This window comes from Mesoplodon bidens, assembly GCF_964165515.1.
Source record: "Mesoplodon bidens genome assembly, chromosome: 2".
Taxonomy (NCBI): domain Eukaryota; kingdom Metazoa; phylum Chordata; class Mammalia; order Artiodactyla; family Ziphiidae; genus Mesoplodon; species Mesoplodon bidens.
Window position 1 is genome coordinate 155,166,256 of NC_138177.1, and position 21,167 is coordinate 155,187,422.

Sequence of the window (21,167 nt, forward strand, 5' to 3'; positions counted from 1 at the left end):
AGGGTTCTTTATTAGTCACACTGAAGAGGGGAGAAAAGTCCCCCCAAAAAGGCCACTTTGGGAAGGCACATGTCAGAATGTGAGGGCTTGTCCTGCTAGCCCAGATGTGCCAACTGGGAACAGGCTTCCAGGCTGGTCAACTGAGTGGATGTCCAAAGTAAAGCTGTAAGATAATGAGAAAGATGACTTGGCAAACACATCAGAACTAAGAGAACCAAAAATGTGCATGCCTCCTTAGGAGTCACCTAGTTCACTTATTCAACAACGTTGCCGCTGCCCAAAATATACCTGGAACCCCTCCTTTGGAAGTGCCTACAGACTAGTAGTACCATCTTTCCAATGTCTTCCAGAGCAGTACATTTCATTCTTTGAGACTGGAGTTAATGTTTCAAAGAGCCAATCTTGGATAATATCATTTTTTAAAATTAATTATTTTATTTTTATATTTATTTTTGGCTGTGTTGGGTCTTCGTTTCTGTGCAAGGGCTTTCTCTAGTTGCAGCAAGCGGGGGCCACTCTTCATCACACGGTGCACAGGCCTCTCACTATCGCGGCCTCTCTTGTTGCGGAGCACAGGCTCCAGACGCACAGGCTCAGTAGTTGTGGCTCACAGGCCTAGCTGCTCTGCAGCATGTGGGATGTTCCCGGACCAGGGCTCGAACCCGTGTCCCCTGCATTGGCAGGCAGATTCTCAACCACTGCGCCACCAGGAAAGCCCCAGATGATATCATTTTCTGACCAAAAATTAGGTACGACTATAAAATAAGTATGGAATTTCTTATGGGCATCACAATCAGGCGCTGAAGAGAAAAACTACAAAAAGGATTTTATAAATGTATAGAGCATGGGCACCACTGTCAGAGTTGTTTTGGTATTTTTCTTTTTTTAAACTGTCTTTGTGACTATTGAATGACATTTGGATACACGAGTTTAGTGTAATTCAGTTCTTCAAATGTTTCCTTCATGCCTAATTTGTGCCAGGTACTACTGGGTCAGGAAGATACAAGAATAAATGAGACACAGTTCCCACCTCTAGCAACAGTATAGCTAACATCTCCTGGGATCTTAATCTGTGCTAGGTGTTATTACATTTACTGTCTCATTTAACTGGTGAGATTATCATCCCCATCTTACAAATGAAAAAAAAAACAAAAAAACAAAAAAAACCTGAGGCTTACAGAAGTTACAGGAAACTTGCCCAAGAAGTAAAGACTAGCAGGAAAAATCAAATGTTTAATAAAGTAACTATACCATAATGTGATACCCTTAAAATAAATATGTTTAAAGTGCTACAGTAACACAGACAAGAAAGAGAGAATAAATTATATGTGGAACTGCAAACAAAACAAACAAACAAAAAACCATGGGGGGAAAGTAAGATTGAGCTAGGCACTAAAGTAAGATTGAGCTTGACACAAGGAGAAAAGGATAGTGGTCTTCCAGGCAGAGGGAACAGGACAGTATATATATGCAAAGGAAGAGAAGGGTGAAAGTACATGGGTATGTTGGGGTACATTTGCTTTAAAAAGTCAGCTATTATCCCACAGACCTATCACAAACTTTTCTTAGCAAAGGCTAGAGAACCACTTTCTCATCACTCAACTTCACCTACCTCTCTGCCTCCCTAATTACAGCACAGGCCTGGGCTCTGCCAAAGGGCGGGACTTGGGCCAACAGTTCAACCTGTCGTGCCCATAAAAGTGGTGCATCTAGGCAGAAATCATTCAACAGCTGTGGGTGCTGGCGAGCTTGACAAATAAAGGTCAAAGCCTTCCAGAGGAAACAGCAGCAATGGAATATACTGCACCTCAATCCTGGCATCAAAGATTCACAGGAAATTGGAGACAGGAACTTCAAGACTTACACAATGTCTCTATTCTCCCACAGGGCTCCCTTCAACAGTTACCCACTAGATGGAGGAGTGGCTGCAAGCTGAACCATGTCAAGAAAAGCAAAGTCTGTAACTGAACAAAGAGGAGAGCCAATTACCTGCTTCCGTCAGGCCCTCCAGAACACACAAAGGTACAGGTGAAATGAAGAAGGGGAGTAGCTATTCACCATAATCAGGGGACAGTGGGTGAAACTCAACCCAGAGGAGAGTTTGACAAAGGCCACGGTTTGTGTCTAGATGTTGGCCTGTCAACTCAGAGTTGGGGGAATACTTATCTAACACCTGTAGCAATGTTCCAGAAATGATTATAAGGACTAAACCAAAACAACTACATGCCCTCGTTCTGGGCACCTCTCCCACCCGAAAAAGAGTCAGGTTCTGAGAGACAAGGGAGTGAATCAGATGCTTTCTTTGAGTGAACAGGACAAACTACTGTATATTATACATTTTATGCCATAAAGACTATTATACAGTGTATATATGTGAATGAAGGATTAGAAAACAGAACACAGCTCGAGGAGGTTAGTGGGGAGAGAGAAATCTATTGCCCTCACTCCAAAGCACCTTACTGCTGCTGTCCCTCAGAGGAAGGTACCAAGTGTGTTTCACACATACACTCAGTCAGACTTGGGTATTCTCCCTACTTCATATGGTCCCCAGTATCAGACAGCTATACAATACAGCCATCTTGGCTGCTATACTCCCAGGCACTGTTATCTCCTTAGCAGGACAGATGACCCTGTTCTCGGGCCAGCCAAGCTTTGGTTATACCACTGTAAAGAGCCTATGTTATGGGAATATTATAAGCGCTGCATGGATTAGTACAGGGAAGTGCTTAGAACAGTGCCTAGCCCATAACTAACATTTGCTGAGTGCATAATATTTTTAAGAATATCACTAGTGCTGCTGTCTTCCAGTCTCAACAATCAGTGAGATCAAGTAAGACCTGGAACCAAACATGTGGATGGGTGACTAGGGCTACAACTCCTCAGTCAGAAGGTGCCCTGATCCAGCTCATCCTGGACCAGTGCAGGCACAAGACTCACTGTGATTCAAAGAAGTCTGTGGGAGGAACAGGAGAAAGAAGAGGCAGAACATTTGGTAAATTCCGACCACATACCAGACACTGAACTAAGTGCATATGTCTTCTTACTTAATGTCCACTGCAGTAAGTGTTTCTGAGTTCACCTTAGACGTGCAGAGCCAAAATAACACGGCAGAGAGCCCCAGTGTCTGGGTAGGAAGAGTGGAGTGGGAGCTGCTGCTGTTGTGGTCATTTCTCTTCTCTGATTTCAGCCCCATACAGGACACTTACTATGACAGGTACTTCTAGTCTGTCACTCATTCATTCCTAGCCATGTTATTCATTCATTCCTAGTAAAAACAGGGCAAAGGAGAAAAACAAACTTTATAGGTGAACTGAGAAAACAAATGATTGCCAAGCTGATTTCAATATAATGTCTTCCAAAAGCAAAAATATGTATGTAGGGTGTAACTTCAAACCTCTACAGCCCTGAGAAGATCAAATCAAGAGCTACTTGTTCCATTAGTCCCCTGAGAAAGTCAGGAGAGTTACAGGAAACTGGGGACCAAAACAACTCCTATTTAGGCAGTAAACATCCCATGCATGTTTTATGGGAGGAGAACAAGAAGTGCCCCCGACCCCTCATACCTGCACTTTGTTCCTGAAGCACATACAGCAGAGGAAGACAGAGTTATGAGTGGTATGGTCTCCTGAGAACCTCAGGAATCCACTTAGGTCACTGCTAAACCTGATCCACATAGGCTGTGGCCATCCTATTGTGGTTCACTGCTCCTCTAAACCCTTGAAAAAAGGGAACCAAAAGGAAAAGTTATATTAACCTCCTATAGTTTCCACCCACCGCCAATACGTCTTTAGAAAGTTCTGGCCTTTTATCAGAAGAATGACAGTAAGGATAACAGGGAATAAAACTATATTACAGAGATCAGCATCCAAGGAGAGGCCTAGGATTCCTACTCTGCGGCTTTTCCTCTCCTGAAGGAATATGCAGGTTAATTAAGTTTGATAATCCTTCCATGAGTTTTGTAAACACAGGGGGAAAAAGGCTCCTGCTGTTGGGTGGGCTTCATGCCCAGGAATATAGAAGGATTCCCTAAGACAGGAAGGAAGGCAAGAAAAGGGGCTCTTGTATGGGACAAGGGTACAGTCCTGCACCTTCATACAGACCGCAACAAAGCCCAGGAACTGGAAGAGTCACTGAGAAGCGCCACTGTTTTCTGTCCCCACCTGCTACCTCTTCCCCATGAGTCTGGATAAAGGAGTTCAGACTTGTCCTGTCCTCTCAAAACTTCCTTGACAGGGAAGCAACAGTTGATGTTGCTCATTCTTGCTAAGACCTGTCCGATGTGTGATGAGCTTGAAGAGCCCTCAACCTAAAAGCGACTGGCTCCAGCTGTCAGAAGTTCTGGAAAAAATGTTTGTATGGCATGGGGGGAGAGACAAGGGAAGAGAAGATAGAGATCAATGGAACAATACTTTTTAGTTGTATATCCCTTTGTAGCAAACAAAGCTCTTCATGTTCTCTTAGAAACTGTTCTTCTACAGATAATGAAAGAAAGTAAAGTATCTATAGACCCTGGCAGGATGTGAGTCCAGATCGCCTGCCATTCCCCTCAACCCTGAAGGAAGCAACTTTACCCTTTTCCTCTACTTCCCCTGACTCTCTCCACACCCCATGGCCACTCTGGATCCAGAACCCTGACTGCCAATGGAAGAGGGATGGTTTGAGCACCTTCCTAAGAGATGGAAATAAAACTACCTCTTAATAAGAAAAAGGGAAGTAAAAAGAGTTCATTCATTTTCCTCCTTACTAGCCAAAAAGAGTCTTGCATCATCATACCTGGAAGCATTTTTCTCATATATTATATAATCAGTGAAAAGTTTGCCAACCATGCAAAGCAAACACTAATCCCTTTAAATATTATTTTAGTAAAAAGCTGTCCCCTTTAAAGTCACTGATTTACCCTTTATAGTGGCGTCTCTGCCCTATCAACCTGCATTCCTCCTCCCCTCCACAACCATTTCCAACTCCCTGTTCTCTCCAGATGCGGCTCTGACTCACTGTAGACACAGGCAAGTGGAAAATCTGTCCCAAGAACCCCAGCTACACCTAGGTGAGGGCGCAGGGCCCAAAGCAGAAGCCCTCCGCCCACCCTGCCAGGAGCACCCTGAGCGCTGCTGAGTTCAAGGGGCCGAACGTGGCTTCAGTGCCCATTCAAGCAAGAGAACAGGCTGCGGCTGGAGCAGCTGAGAGGATTCCCTCCCGTCACCCACTACTGCGTTTACAAACTCTACCCCTTCTATGTAATTGCCCAAACACAGAAAAAACTATGGCCAGCTCTGAGTCAGAGGCCTTTCTAAGCCCCTAGGGATTGATGGAGAGTAAAGACCCCATACAACACACACCACAGCAAGTGTTCACACAAACAGCAAGGACAAAAGGCGGGGAGCCAGAAGCCCTGGAATACCTCTCAGGTTGTTGAGCCCCTCCAGGAACTTCTGGTACTTGTAAGCGTTCATGCCCCGGGCCTAGCTGTGCTGGCTCAGTGGCTGGAAGTAGGCACCATGGCACAGTGACAGCTGAGAAGGGAGAGCTCCACTGCCGTCTCCTAGCCCCCAAGAACTGGACTTTGACCACACTTGCAAGTGACGTCACCAGAGGAGCCTCATTACATTACAGCCCTTTGTGCGCCCTCATTTGTTGCAATGAGCGGAAATACCTCCCCAGGAGAGGCCAGCCCCTCCTTTGTGCAAATGAGTCAGGACACCGCAGCAGCCCCTGCCTATCATCTGCCACCTCATCTGCTACCTTCTCTTTAGACCCCAGCCCAGGCTCCACTGGGATTACTGCTCCTCTGGTTTAAACTCTAGGGAGAGAGGCTTAAATGCTTCTCAGGACACCCGTTAGGGGCTCATCTAACATCTGAGAATGAAACTTTTAAAGGGCCACACTCACCACAAGAATGTCACAACACGAGTTCCTGGGCAAATATCACATGGCAATGAGACAGGTTTTACAAAATAAACAACTAACTCTGCACTCTCCTCACAGCAGTCACGTTTACAGACTGGAATACAGTCACACACAGAGGAGACACTGCATATGAACACAGTCCGGAGAGAAGCAGAAACTGTTCTGGGACGCCACTCCCCAAATGCTAAAAGCCCAATTCAGGGAGGCAAGACCTTCCCCAAAAGCAACAAGGGAGAAAATGCAGCCCAGACACCACCTGCATTCTCCCCATTCTGGGGCACTGTTTCACTCAGCTAATTTGTTTGTAGTTTGCTTTAGTGATGTCAGTAGCTGATGCAAATATCCTTCTACTCCATCAGCCGCAAAAAGATGACTAACCCCACAACCGTCACAGGCTCTTAGGATAAGCTGCACAGATTATAATTAGAGGAAAAAATTAGCAAATTTCTTAAATTTCTTCAAATTCCTTAGCATCTTTAAATTTCTTAGCATCTTTGTTGTAAGGCAAAGAAGTTCATCTGCATTGTTATATTCATCTTTGAAAATGTTTTTATGAAAAGTTAACATGTGAAATTAACATACATATGAAAGTATGTAATTTTCATTTACAGATGAGAAAATACACAGAGGTTAAGCAAACTATCCAAAAGTCACACATTAGGCCAATAAGACAGCATGAAAAGAACATACATTTCCCAAACCTGAGCTAAGTATCCATGAGCAACAACCAAGCCAGACTCCACTGAACAACCCCTCATAAGAAAGACACCCCTCTCCCAGGTCTGAAGTTTTTCAGAGTAACCTGCCAGGCAGGCTGCCATTCAGTGACCTGGAAGAACTCACAGTGTGCCAAATACAATGCTCCACAGAACTCCCAATGATGCAGGCTGGATGCAGTGGAGAAACTGTGTAGGTAGCATTATGAAAACAAAGAAAAAAAGGGAGTATGTCTACTTGAAAAGATCGGGCTAAATAAAATTAACAGCTGCTAAAAATGGAAAGGGAAAATCTCTGGATAATAAAAATAACCATCCCAAGCTTTTGTGCCTTCCCATGCTACTAGTCGGTCAACAGTGCCAACAAGGTAGCCAGCCACTGTGCAGATCTTGAGTGTTAGGAGTCACGGGGCACACAACACGTGGTTTCTTTTCTCAAAGAACCATTTAATGGGCAAGATTAAACGGGAGTTTGAGGGCTTCCCTGGTGGCGCAGTGGTTGAGAGTCCGCCTGCCAATGCAGGGGACACGGGTTCGTGCCCCGGTCCGGGAAGATCTCACATGCCGCAGAGCGGCTAGGCCTGTGAGCCATGGCCGCTGAGCCTGTGCGTCCGGAGCCTGTGCTCCGCAACGGGAGAGGCCACAACAGTGAGAGGCCCGTGTACCGAAGAAAAAAAAGGGGGGGGGAGTTCGATGCTTACAGAGCATAACAGACAGGGGGAAACAGTAAACACATGCACAACACCAAATATAGATTCTACAACATACTACTGTGAGAATCAAAGTGTCTTTGAGGTCACCTAGTCCAACAGACCAGGTGCCTTGGATTCCTCATCTGTGAAATGAAGCTATGGATGAGAAAGGCAAACATTAAATGACAGTTCAGATCACATATGTCTGTTTCCTGGCTTTATTCTACTATTTCCCCTGGAAGAGTATGGATAAGAGAGCACAGTGGAAATAACTTTGGTTACAGAGTCAAGATACCTGGATTCCAGAGTTTATCTCTAGATCCAACTTTGCCTTTAACTAACTATGTGAGCAGGAGCTCCAAATTCCTATAAAATGCTACTTCTTGTTTTGTTTTGTTTTAGGCCACAAACTCCAGTCAGAGTATGATGAAAACTAAAGATACTCTCCCCTAGGAAAAGGCACATATTCACCTACCTACAAACTTGTTTACAAGTGGATAGGGGTTAGTGAACCATAGGTAAAGAACCTCTGAGCTGATTTCTAAGACCTCGTCTGTGTCAAGACCTGAGAGCAATTAACATAGAACAATCTGAATGTAAGTACTGAAAAGAACAAGCTGCAAAGGAATGATCAATCAGCAGGGGAAGAGCTGGGCCCCCTTCCTTTAATGCCCCCGTAAAATTCTATCTGAGACTCCTCCCACCTAAGGGAGGAAAGCAGCCCAGACAACAGGAATCTAACGGCAGGAACAACTGACTTTTAAAATAGCCACTTGAACTAAGTGCATTTAAAAGGCAACACATGCTAGTCTGTCATTTCCTCTGTGTGTTTCACCATTGAAATTGTTTAGTACCATTTTATCAGATAAAAATTAAACAAAAAGAAGGATGTTTAGAACTATGACATGAGGGATGGTTCCAACTTGAGGCTCTTGGGAAGGGGGGAGGGGGGACAGTGGCCCAGACTCCAGTTGTTTTCTTGCACACCAGGGACCTTTCCCCAGAATCAGAGCATTTCAAAGCACCACAGTCCAACACTTCTCTCTGCTCCTCGTGGCCGTTCATCTTTTATCCTCATAGGTCCCATGATGGCGAACAGTGAGAGGTAACCTCGGGTGGTAAGAGAGAGTCTGCCCTAAGTTCCAGGCAGACACAGACAAATGTGAAAGGCTCAGGATGTGGCAGTCTAACAGGCACTCTGGCCAGCTGCTGACAAGGGGGAGCCCTGCCGTCTCCAACAGCCTTTACAAAGGCGCAGACGCCAAAGAGCTGAGTGGAGCTTCACCGAATGCAGGCAGATCAGGAAGTCCAGACTACAGTGCATGAGGTGTGGTCCTCAAGGACACCATGACAGGATAGTGACAGGATGACAGCTAAAAAGGAATTACCTGCCCTGCCCTCGGGTGGGCTCAGGGACGCTGGAGCCCAGGTAGAGAGAAGGCCTGAGTCAGATTCAGGATATTACTCCTGAAACAGGAAGGCAAGTCCGCCAGCAGAGTTTCAGCTGAGGAGAAAGTTCGAGGCCCAGAAGGAGAGAACAAGTCCTATGTTGGAGTTCCCACAGTTCCCCAAAGCCTCTAGAAATCAAGACCTTCCATATTCCTTTGAGGCAACCTTTCTCTTAAAAACAAAGGTTGTCCTCCAACAAGGCACCCTCACGTCATCAGGGTCAGTGACACTAAATATGCACAGTCAGTTAAGGAATTCACCCATTCCACACACATCTGTTGCATACTCACCATGCACCAGGCCCCAACCTACGTGCCTGGAACACGGAACTCAGAGCCTAAGGAGAGAGCAGAAGGAAAAAGGAAGGAAACTGTCTCCTCAGACTCAAGAGAAAATAAGGGTCACGGGTGGTCAAAGTGAAGGCCCAGCTGCTCACTCTCAACACCAGCCCTGAAGACAAGAGGTCTAGAGACATGAAAGAATGCTGCTTGGGACTTCCCTGGTGGTGCAGTGGTTGGGAGTTCGCCTGCCAATGCATGGGACGTAGGTACAATCCCTGGTCCGGGAAGATCCCACATGCCACGGAGCAACTAAACCCGTTTGCCACAACTACTGAGCCTGCGCTCCACAACTACTAAAGCCTGTGCGCCGAGAGCCTGTGCTCCACAAGAAGAGAAGCCGCCGCACCGCAACGAAGAGTAGCCCCCATTGGCCACAACAAGAGAAAGCCCGCGTGCAGCAACGAAGACCCAACACAGCCAAAAATAAATAAATTAAAAAAAAAAAAAAGGTAATGCTGCTTAAAGACATCATTTTCTTTGAGGCAGGACTGACACCCTGACAGCCAGTTGCTACCGTTACCCCCAAGCAGCTGCTGACCCAGGAAGACAACAAAAATGTTTCCAGTGACTTAAGAAGCCAGTAACAAAAGCAGGTGCCAGGTTCACAGTCCTATTCAGGGAGCAACAAAGATCACTTTCTTCATTGTCTCTCCTGGCAGCAGTGTCTGATGGAGCACGGGGTTGAATTACACCTTGTCCCACTGGTCCTATACAGAGAAAATGAGTTTACCATCTGAAGAAGGGTTGTCCCCAGGGCCAAGGCTGTCTCTGCAGGGCTGAGGAACTGAGGACAAAAGAAGTCAGACCTCCTGCTTAGAAGGAAAGGACTGAAAGGGCAAGACAAAGGGAAGCTGTAACGGGAACTAAGTGCAGGTCCAAGGAGTTCTGCCCACCCAAGGAGCTCTGCCCACCCTGCACTCGCCCGTGGCCTGGAGAGGTACTTTGTGTGGTCAGACCTATACTAAGGCCCGACAACAGGCTTAAAGGGAGTTTGTGCTTTAGGCCACAGACCCTCAAACGAGCTCCCTCTCCTTGATCCTTTTGAGCTCCCTCTCCTTGATCCTTTTCTTCTTGGCTGTGTGGTCCATGGAGAAATGGGTGAATCCTATGCATCCTCTCCTCCCTACAGTGATTACATAATAGTACAAGTCCAAACAAAGTAAAAAAAAAAAAAAAAATGAGCAGTTGGGAGGGAAGGCAGAAATACCTGCTTCTAGGGTGAATCTGAACCTGCATGACCTCAGATTATAATAGCCCCAACTGAAACTAGGTTTATAAAATCATAAAATAATGTAAAAGCCTCACTGCTGGGCACTCTGAGGACCTACGAAAAAGGTCAGAAGAGTCACCTACCACTGAAACAAGGTTAGAGGTCTCCAGCAGACAGATGGGAGGGAAGGAAATTTATTTCAACAAAAGCCTACTGAAACGGCTACAGGTATGCAGGTGTAATAGAGATCAACATCTTCCCCCCTCCAAGAACAGTTTCTCTCATCAACTCCATGAGGACCCAGACACAGCTGCACCTCCAAGTCAGTTAAAGGTAAGTGCCTGCTAAGGAGAACCACATTTACTTATTCTGACAAAGGGGGGTGGGATGCTGTGCTTCTGGCTCAATTCAGCTGGGCTCCTCCACCATCAAATAAAACAAGTCTCCAAAAAGACAGGCCACCCACTTCCGGTAGCATTTCTTTGTTGCTTTTGAGCAGAGAAAGGAAGCAAAATAAACATTTTTGAGAGTCAGATTGCAGGTACTAAAAATAACACAATGGAATTCTCCTCTGAAACTGTCTTTTGCTAACAATGAGGTTATACATATTTTTTTAAGTTCAAGATAGACTGCTCAATGGTGACTCTAGGATGGCAGGGTATGAGTTCTGAGAATCTTCTTACTCTGAGTCTAAGATAACATTCTGTTGGAGTACTCTACAATGTTAAGGAGGTACTAAAAGCACCCAGCAGACAGAACCTCAATGAGGGTGTCAGCACAACACCTGTTTAATGAGTAGTGGGTACATATGTAGAGGATACATATGTATATGCTACAGTATTACCTATACCTGTTTATATGCTTGAAATAGTCATAATAAAAAGTTAAAGCAATGGATGAAACTATCCATCAAATTTACAAATATGCATACCCTTTGATCCAACAATTCCACACCTAAGAATTTTTCCTAAAGATATACATATATAAAATGACAAGTGTACAACAAAGTTTTTCATTTTAGCATTTTGTAAGAGCAAAAGATTGGCAGCACCCTTAATGTCCATCAATAGTACATCCATTCAATGAAATAATAAGCATGGAGGAAAAAGAGGTCTATATGTGCTGATATGGATTAATCGTCAAGACACAATAAGTAGGGCTTCCCTGGTGACGCAGTGGTTGAGAGTCCACCTGCCGATGCAGGGGACACGGGTTCGTGCCCCGGTCCGGGAGGATCCCACAAGCCGCGGAGCAGCTGGGCCCGTGAGCCATGGCCGCTGAGCCTGCGCGTCCGGAGCCTGTGCTCCGCAACGGGAGAGGCCACAACAGTGAGAGGCCCGTGTACCGCAAAAAAAAAAAAAGTTTGATATGGATAGCGTGCAGGGTACACTCTGCCCTGGAGGAAGGATGGCAGGACATGTAAGCTTTGTATGCCATGCTAAAGAAACCGTATCTCATCCTAAAGACAATGGAAAGCCATTGAAAGGGTTTAAGCTTGGGAATGACTTTTTTTATGATCAGATTTTAATTCTAGAAAGAGCATTTAGCAGCAGTGAAAAGGAGGGAAGCAAAACAGAAGGGAGGGAGACTAGTTAGGACACTGTTATGGTTGTATGCTGAGAAATAATAGAATCTGAACTAAGAAAGTAGTATTGAGGATGGGAAGAAATGAAGGAATGTGAGAGTAAAATTACACAGCATTTGATCACTGTTTGAGTTAGGGTGGGGTAGGGGAGATGGACCCAGAGGGGGAAGACTGTCGAGTCACTTGTGTGACTGGGTAGAAGACAATGCCTTAAATAAAGGGAGGAACAGCAGGTGTCCTGGAAAGAAGATGAAGGGTTCAGTTTGGAACATGTTGAGTAAAAGACACCTATACAGTATCCAAAAGAAGTCCTCCAGCACTCAGAGACAAGTGTCTGGAGCTCAGGAGAGAGATCAGGCCCAGCAGTTGAAGCCATGAGTACGGATAAGGCCACTCAAGAAAACTGTGTAGAGGGCCAAAGACAGAATCCCAGAAAGCACCTTTGTTTAATGGAAGATAAACCTGTAAACAAAGGAAGAAAATCAGGGAAGGATGAGGTCACAAAAGGTTAAGGATGGAGAGCTTTCAAGGAGGATGGAGTGTTTCATTTCATGGTGTCAAGTACCACAGAAAGGTCAGGTAAGATCAGGGCTGAAAAATTACCATTGGATTTGGCAATTAGGAGATGATCGGTGGCGTTAACAACAGCAATTTCAGGAGAGCAGAGGGGGTTAAAAGCTAAAGGTCAGATATATACTACTCTTAAGAATCTTGGGGGAAACAACGAACAAGTAAAAGAGGATTCTCACTGAACAGCTCCTGTCTTCCACTTCCCCTCCCATAATACTGATATATCTGAGTATTATTTTAAGAAAAATAAGTAGGAAAATGCACAAAACATAGTGTTCGCACTTTATTAGGTGTTAGCTGTAGAATGATGATAATCCAGTGTATTATTACTACTACATTAAAACTGGTTCCACTTACTCCATAAATCACCAAACATTTTGGGACACTTATGTGCCAAATACAGAGCTGGCAATGTTGGAGATAAAATGGAGTTTACAATATAGTCCTCAACCTCTAGGAGCTTCCAATCTTGCAGAAGAAAATAAAGCATATGTACAAATAGGATGTTAAAGTACAATATAAATGATACTTTTAAAAATTACCACTAGAATTTAGGAAACTAGGAACTAACTTCCAGTGGGGTGATTGAAGAAGGTTTCCTAGAGGACTTTGGGGTGGGTTATGAACAAGGGGTAAGATCTGTACAGCAGACACAGTGAGTGAAGACGCTCCAGAAAGACAGTCTTGTCAGGCTTCGATGTGAGGAGGTAGCTGGAGAGGATGCTGGGAAGGTTATTATGGAGGGCTTTAAAGATCAGGCTGAGGAGACTGAGCCCGGCCTCTCTCTTGACTGCTGCTCTGCAGTGCCCGCTGCCTGTGGGGCACTTCCACCCGAGCATGCCACAGCAACTAGAACTCAAGTTATTAAAAGTGAATCCACATCTTTCCTCCTCAAATCAATGCCTCCTGTGAATTTCCCCCTTTGAGTAATGGCACCATCCTCTGCTCAGCCCACTATCAAGTCCTATCGGTTCTCCCAAATACCTCTCAGTCACCTTCTCCTTTATTCAATAGTCAACCTCTCCTGTCTAATTCTCACTACCTCTCACCTGGATTGCTTAAACAGCCTTCAAAAGGAAAAAAAAAAAAGGACTCCCCTCTTTCTCACCCAATCCATGTTGCACGTGCTGCTAGATCAGTCTTCCTAAAACATAGCCTTAATTCAATCATTCCAATAGACAAAACCTCTGACAGAAACATAAAACCTACCACAGGTGGAAAAAATCTCAATGAAGTATAAAAACTCAACCACATGGTACAACTTTTATGGAGAGGGCTTTAGCAAAATGTACCTAAAAATTTTTTAAGTGTCCAATAACTTCTGACACAGCAACTTCACGCCCAGGAATTTATATAAAAGAAATGTGGTTAAATGTGCAAATACACACACACACAAAGTATGTTCATCCCACTGTTTATAACATCAAATGATGCAAAATTACCTAAAAGTCCAACAATTAGGAGGCCATCTCAAGTCTCACTGCACCACACACAGGAATATTGACAACAAGGTAAACTATGATAGGAATACATACCTTTGACACTGAAAGATTTTCACCATACAGTAAGTGAAGAAAACAAGTTACAAATAGTATATTTTTACAAAATGTGTATTTATATGTATATATTTGCAGAAGAAAATGTCTGAAAGAAAATACAGCAAAATACTTACAATGGTTATTCAAAAGTGGTGGGAATTTAGGTGAGTTTAATTTTAGTTTTGTTTATTGTTTTATAATTTTCATACAATAAACAAGGGTATTTTGTGAAATAAAAAGAGAAGAGCAGATTCTACCACAGCTAATATCCAACAGCAACAGAGCTCTTTTAGACTTTCCAAACATCCTTTATCTGGAGATAGCAAGACCTTTGTATACAATTCAACCAACACAATTCAAGCAATTATTATAGTACCAAAAAAAAAAAAGAAAAAAAAAAGGAAGAAGAAGGCACAGTCTGCCCTCAGTGAACTCATGGTTCATGGTCTAGGGGAGCCAATTACACAGACAACTGTAAAACAAGACGATAAGTACTATCACAAAGGGATGTATAAAGTACCATGAAAACTCAGATGAGGAGGTAAGTTAAATTTTTCCTCGAGAGAAGGAAAGAAGCTGGAACATCACAGGCGGCTAGTTCATTTTAGCTGGGATGAAGATTACTTAACAGTAAGAATAGGAGTTTGTGAAGCTGATAAAATGGAAAGAACATCCAAGGCACAGGAAACAACATAAACAAGGGATACAACTGAGAATCATACCCAAGCCAAGTCTGAACTTTACCTTGTGTAAGAACAGAAGGCAGTGAGAATTGGAGTTTTTAAGAAGAGATACGGCATGATCACTGACAGCCAAAGATGATGAGTGCCTAAAACAGGGCAATGGCAGGATATGAAAGCAACCTAAGTGTCCATCACAGATGAATGGATAAAGAAGATGTGGCACATATATACAATGGAATATTACTCAGCCATAAAAAGAAACGAAACTGAGTTATTTGTAGTGAGGTGGATGGACCCAGAGTCTGTCATACAGAGTGAAGTAAGTCAGAAAGAGAAAAACAAATACTGTACGCTAACACATATATACGGAATCAAAAAAAAAAAAAAAAGGTTCTGAAGAACCTAGGGGCAGGACAGGAATAAAGACGCAGATGTAGAGAATGGACCTGAGGACACGGGGAGGGGGAAGGGTAAGCTGGGATGAAGTGAGAGAGTAGCTGCATAGCACAGGGAGATCAGCTCGGTGCTTTGTGACCACCTAGAGGGGTGGGATAGGGAGGGTGGGAGGGAGACGCAAGAGGGAGGGGATATGGGAATATATGTATACATATAGCTGATTCACTTTGTTATACAACAGAAACTAACACAACATTGTAAAGCAATTATACTCCAGTAAAGATGTTAAAAAATGAAAATAAAATAAAATAGGGCAGTGGGTCCAGTCAGCATGGATGGGAGGAAAGGATGGATGTGGAAATGTTTCTGTGCTAGAATGAATAGAACTTAGTGTCAGATGTGGAGAACGAAGGAAGACAAAAAAACAAACAAACCTGAATTTCCCAGCTTGGGCAAACAGGCAGAGAGTGATACTGGTATCTGAGATAGTATATATATATATATAAATAGGAAGCGAAGCAGGTTTGGGCAGGGAAAAAAAGGGGGATGAGGATAAACTTGGTTTTGGATACATTACATTAGAACTTCTATAGACTTCAAAGTGGAAAAGGGCAATAGTCATCTGGTAATACAATTTTGGACCTCAGGGGAAAGTTCGTATTCAGGGATTTTGATTTGAGAGTCATCACTGTACACGTAGACAATGTTGATAAATGAAATCACCAGAGTAGGTAAACTCGTCCAGGGAGAGCACACAATGAAGGGAAAAAAAGAGGCCCAAATACAGTGTCAAAAGCTGTGACAAGGGACTTCCCTGGTGGTCCAGTGGGTAAGACTCCACGCTCCCAATGCAGGGGGCCCATGTTCGATCCCTACTTGGCGAACTAGATCCTGCATGCACGCCTCAACGAAGATCCCGAGCACCAAAACTAAGACTTGGCGCAGAAAAAATAAATATAAATAAATAAATATTTTTTTAAAAAGCTGTAACAAGGTCAAACGTGAGAACTGAAAAGAAACAGTGAATTCTGCAGGTAGGTCATCGTAAGTGAGAGCGATTTCAGCTGGGCCAGTGAGCACAAAAGCCATGCTATCATGGGTCAAGATGACTAAAGGAATATAAGAAAGGCTATTAAAGAGGTTTAGGAGTTTAAAAAAATAAAAAGCAGAGTTAGGTCGAAGAAGAGACAGCTTAAAAGATGTTTCTTCCTTAGGATGGAGAAAACTTATGAAGAGTCACTAGGTGAGGAGACACTAAGAATACAAACTATGTACTTGCCCGGAGGACTGCCTCTGAAACAAGAGGGAATGAGGTGAGGACTGGGGAAGATTACAGTTAAGCTGAGAGGCAGAGCTGTGGACAGTAAAAGGCTAATTGGCTTTGCTGAGAGTTTACAAGGTGGGGTGGAGCAAGTTGGAGGAGAGTGGTGCAAGTCTGGAATAGCTGCTGTAAGGAAAAGGAATGGGAGTCACCCAGGAGAGAACAGAGAGATTTTCAGGGCAGGGTTGAGAGTCAAGCTATGGCTGGAGCTCATGAACCTGTGAAGGAGTCCGTCAGCACAATGCTCTGCAGCAGAACTCAGCAGCTCCGTGGGGAAAGTGAACATGGGTCTGGCTTTGCCAGGAAGGACAGGAAGGTGTGGCAGAAAGAAAGAGACCTGAGAACGTCAGTGCAAGAGTGGCCATGTAGGACAGATGGGAGGACAATGACACCACGAAGAGGCTGAGAGACTACGAAATAAGCAGAGACCAGGTTTCCTGGGCATAAAGGGATGGGAAAAGTGGAAGAAAGGAGGTTGTGACCAGATTCTGGGATTCCTAGGAGGAGGGGGGCAATTTCAGGTCACCTCAAATCTCTTCCCCAAGAAACTTAGCCATCTACAAGACCAACATTGATGCCATGCTGCCTTCCAAGCCCTGCTCTGATATGTAAACTAGTTCTTCAAGTGGGACTGACACCTCTAAGGTTATCAGAAGGAATTCCAGGGAAAGAGTGGCAGGGTTGAGTTCTTCTCCTAAGCATCTTCCTTCCTGGACTTTAAGATTTGATCTGGATCTCTGGGTGCAACATCAGTAACTCTTCTTTTTATTAACAGGGAGATTTGGGAGTTGTCGTGTGTATGGAGTTGCGGAAACTAAAAGTTTAGGAAACGGCCCAATTGCAAGTATAGCAATTCCCCCAGGGCCCTAGAGCCAGCTGATATAGGACAAGAGTCACTGTCCATCTCATGTCAGGGCCTTGGATCCTTCCCCCAGTGCTAACTTACAACTGTAAGGGTGACAACTCGAGCATAATAATCACATTCAACAGGGAAGCAGAAGTTGGAGGTCTGGTAATAAGGTAAGTGACATCCAGGGAAGAGAAAAGTGAGTTCAGTTCCTTTCACTTGCAAAAACTGAATCTAAACCTTGTCTCACAAGGACAGGAAAACCTAAACAAGCTACTCACTTGTTCCCTAAATATCTGGGCTCCCATCCAGCTTATTATCCCAGCCTGTACAAAAGAAAAAGATTCAAATCCTCTCAGAGGGACTACAAATGAAGCAGAATACTGTCACCAGAAGGGACTGCTGGCTTATAGCGCTGACACACTGTTAAGAGCCCCAACTTCCTTTCAAGCCTTCCCCTATCACCCAAAAGACAAAGGGTACAATGATTATAAAAGGCGCTCTCTTACACTAAAGTACATCGATGGAAGAAACGAGCATTCAAGGATGGCTGCCTATCTTCATAAGCTTCTGGAACTTGGCCCCCACATTAGCCTGGTCAGCCGTTCCATTGGGACTGAGGTGGGTGGGCCCTGCTATGCGAGACCAAAAAAAAGTAACTCCCAATGTTTGTTTAATGCAGCTCTGCTTCACCTTCACTCGGGTCACCGCCTTCTTCTGCTCACAAACACTTAGTTGTCTCTGAAAAGTAGGTCATCGCCTTGTGGAACAAGCTGGAAGGGGAGCTAAGACCCAGCCTAACACTCCAGCAGGCCTGAAGAGGCCCGAGCTGTAGTGTCTAGGAGACCAAGACCAGTCAACGGCGCACCATGCCGAGAGTGCTCCAGGCACTGCAGGAGGCATCCTGGCTACTGCCATTCCTAGGTGGTGATTCAGCAGGCTGGCGGAGCAGAAGACGCCTGGGATTTGAGGGTGAGGCTCATGTCAGCCCAAGGAACACCTGTCCCATTGTGATGGCTCATACGGTGTCCCTGATCATCCCTGAATGGAGGGAGCAAGAGGTGAACAACGAGACTGCTAAGCTCTTTCCCGCGGCCCATACGGTCCCTCTGTAGAATACCAAGCATTGCTCAACCATAAATGGAGCTGTCTGGGCTTCTCCCCACTCCTTCTCCCAAATATTTTCTTCAGGACACCCAAAAATAAACACTGCTCCTTCCTTACCCATGAGCTAGAGAGAGGCACATTCTTAGCACTGTAAGCTGTCACCTGAGCATGCCCGACAAAGAAGGGGTTAAAGTTTTTAAGCAGGATACATCTTGTTCCTAGGCCCATACTCCATCCATCCAGAATTCTGAGGTGGGAGAGACTCCCCGTCAATCCTCCTCCAACCCCTAACTGGCTACTTCACTACATATAGGATATGGCTTCAAAGTTGAAAAGAAGGGGCCCAGGGAGATGAGGCAACAGAGGGCTGGCAGTTTGGGAAACAGTTACCAGAGGGTCAGCTGTCCAGCTGGCGCTGGAATCTGAAAACTTCCAAATCTAACAACTGCCTTTCTCAGCAAGAATCAAAAGTATGTGAATCAGCTGTGGAGGATAAAGGCTGCAGAGCCCAGTTCCAGAAGCCAGTAGCAAGCCACTTCCTTAGCCACTGTTCCCAACAAAGAGCACACTGCCAGCAGCTTCACCTTCAGACCAGCTACCAGCTCTGAGAAATGGGAAGACGAGTTAGTTCTCTCTCTGGCCAACAGAGTGCAAGCATCTCTCTCTCTCTCAGTCTTTTTCTCTGTGTCTCAGTCTCTTTCTCTGTGTCTCTCAGTCTCTGTCTGTCTTTCAGTCTCTCTTTCTGTGTCTCTAGGTCTCTCTTTCTCTGTGTCTCTCTGTCTCTCAGTCTCTTTCTCTGTGTCTCTCAGTCTCTCTTTCTCTGTCTCTCAGTCTCTCTTTCTCTGTGTCTCTCTTTCTCTGTGTCTCTCAGTCTCTCTATGTGTCTCTCAGTCTCTCTCTGCGTCTCTCAGTCTCTCTCTCTCTGTGTCTCTCTCTCCAACACCCCCACCCCCAATTCTCTGGTTGTAAAATGGAAACCACTGACTGCCCCAACCTCCCTCAATTCTGTGTAATTTTCCATTACCTCCTCGTCCCGGGTACTTCTCCTCCTCCTGTTCCCTCACTGCTTCTCCCGCCCCACAGCATACACACACTTCACCTCTAAGGCCCTTGACAGTCAGAACCTCGTAAACTAATACCTAATTTCACATCATTTTATCATTTATTAGGTTTAAGTCTATATATCATTAGACTGCAAACTCTACAAAGGCAGGAACCATGTCTTATCACCATTACTGTAGCTAACAATGCACGTTTACTAAGCACCAAGCACCATTCTAAGCACTTTACATGTACTATTTCATTCGCTCTCCATGAGAATCCTACGATGTAGGTGCTATCAGTGCAGACACTTTACAGATGAGGACTGATGGTAAACAGCAGAGCTAAGATTCAAACCCTGGTAGCTTAACCTCAAGAGTCCATGCTCTCAACCCCTATACTCTACCCAAGTGGTCCCACACCGGCAGCATCTCCTGGGAACTTGTTAGAAATATAAATTCTCAAGCCCCACCCCAGACTTACTGAATCAGAAGCTGGGGGTGGGGCCCGGCAATCTATGGCTTAACAAGCCATCACCCTCCAGGTGATTCTGATGCAGGCTAAAGTTTGAGAACCACTGCTCAATTCACAAGCTGTGCTGCTTCTGCTTGCTTTATTTGAGACACACCCAAGACAGAAAGGAGTTCAGGAGGAACTTAACAGTGTAAAAATATCCCGAACAACTGATTGTGGCATGATGGTTAAGAGTACGTGCGGATTCTAGGGCCGACCGCCTGTCAGTATAAAGCCCAGCTCTACTGCTCACCACCTGTGTGACCTCGGCACATCACTTAGCCTTCCTGTTGCTCAGTTTCATCAAGTGTAAGATGGAAATAGCAGTACCCACCTCATTTTATTGTTGTGAGGATTAAATGACTTGGTATCAGGCAAAGCAATTATAAAAGTGTGTGGCACCTGGTAAGTGCCATATACGCTCTTATTAACTATGGCCTTTGATTCATTTTACAATTAAATTCAACAAATATTTATTAGGCATCTATGTGCCAGGCACTGTGCCAGGTACATGCATTCATCAACATCTCCCCAACACATCATCAGCCTTTCAAATGTTTATCGATGCCTTATTACATGCAGTACTCTGTGCTATGGGATTATGAAGGCCACAAAGAACAAGGCATTAACCCTTCCTTTAAGGACAGCACAAAGCAGTGCATCAGGCATGACATCTACAGAAGTAACTGCAACACATAGCAGCCAGTGATAAGAATCAGCAGATAGCATTCTTTGATGGGAAGAACACTGCACTTGAGGTCACAATACTTAGACTCAGTTCCAGCTGTGTGTGACCTCAGGCAAGTCACCTTACCTCCTTGAGCCTTAGTTTCCAGGGCTGTCAAGCAAAATAACTACCTGTGAGGCACAAAAGAGCTAATACATGCGAGAAAGCATTCTGTAAAAGGCCGTATGAATGTCAGTTGTCAGTTGTTATTATTGCTATTACTTTTAAGTGAATTTCTTTCAATAATGTTATGTAAGTTTAGAAAGATATGACTTGTACCTGAAGGGACCAGGAAATGTTGCCCCCCAAAAAAGTGACACGAGAGATGGATGTGGAAGGACAAGTAAGATATGAAAATGAAAGGAAAATCCAGGTAGAGGAAAGAGCATAAGCAAAGGCATGAAAACACAGGGCATATATGGGGGGCGGGGGGGCGCACTAGTTCATTCCAGCTGTAAAGAATAATGGGAGGTAACATTAAAAAGGCAGGAAAAGAGCAAACAAGGGGGAAGAATCTGTTCACT

General features: G+C 44.6%; 1 protein-coding gene across 8 annotated transcripts in view; it reads right to left on the reverse strand.

The window, feature by feature from the left end:
• The window catches only part of MACF1 (microtubule actin crosslinking factor 1), a gene marked incomplete at its 5' end in the record, with an annotated part of 344,512 nt that overhangs the window by 276,961 nt on the left and 46,384 nt on the right, over positions 1 to 21,167 (reverse strand). Inside the window, one exon of one of the 8 annotated variants that reach the window (XM_081226352.1) lies at positions 5,402 to 6,394. The exons of the other annotated variants lie outside the window; for them this stretch is intronic. Coding sequence (XP_081082478.1) covers positions 5,402 to 5,453 — 52 coding nt within the window. Of the gene's footprint in view, positions 1 to 5,401; positions 6,395 to 21,167 lie in introns of those variants that run through there. 8 annotated transcript variants of the gene reach the window in all.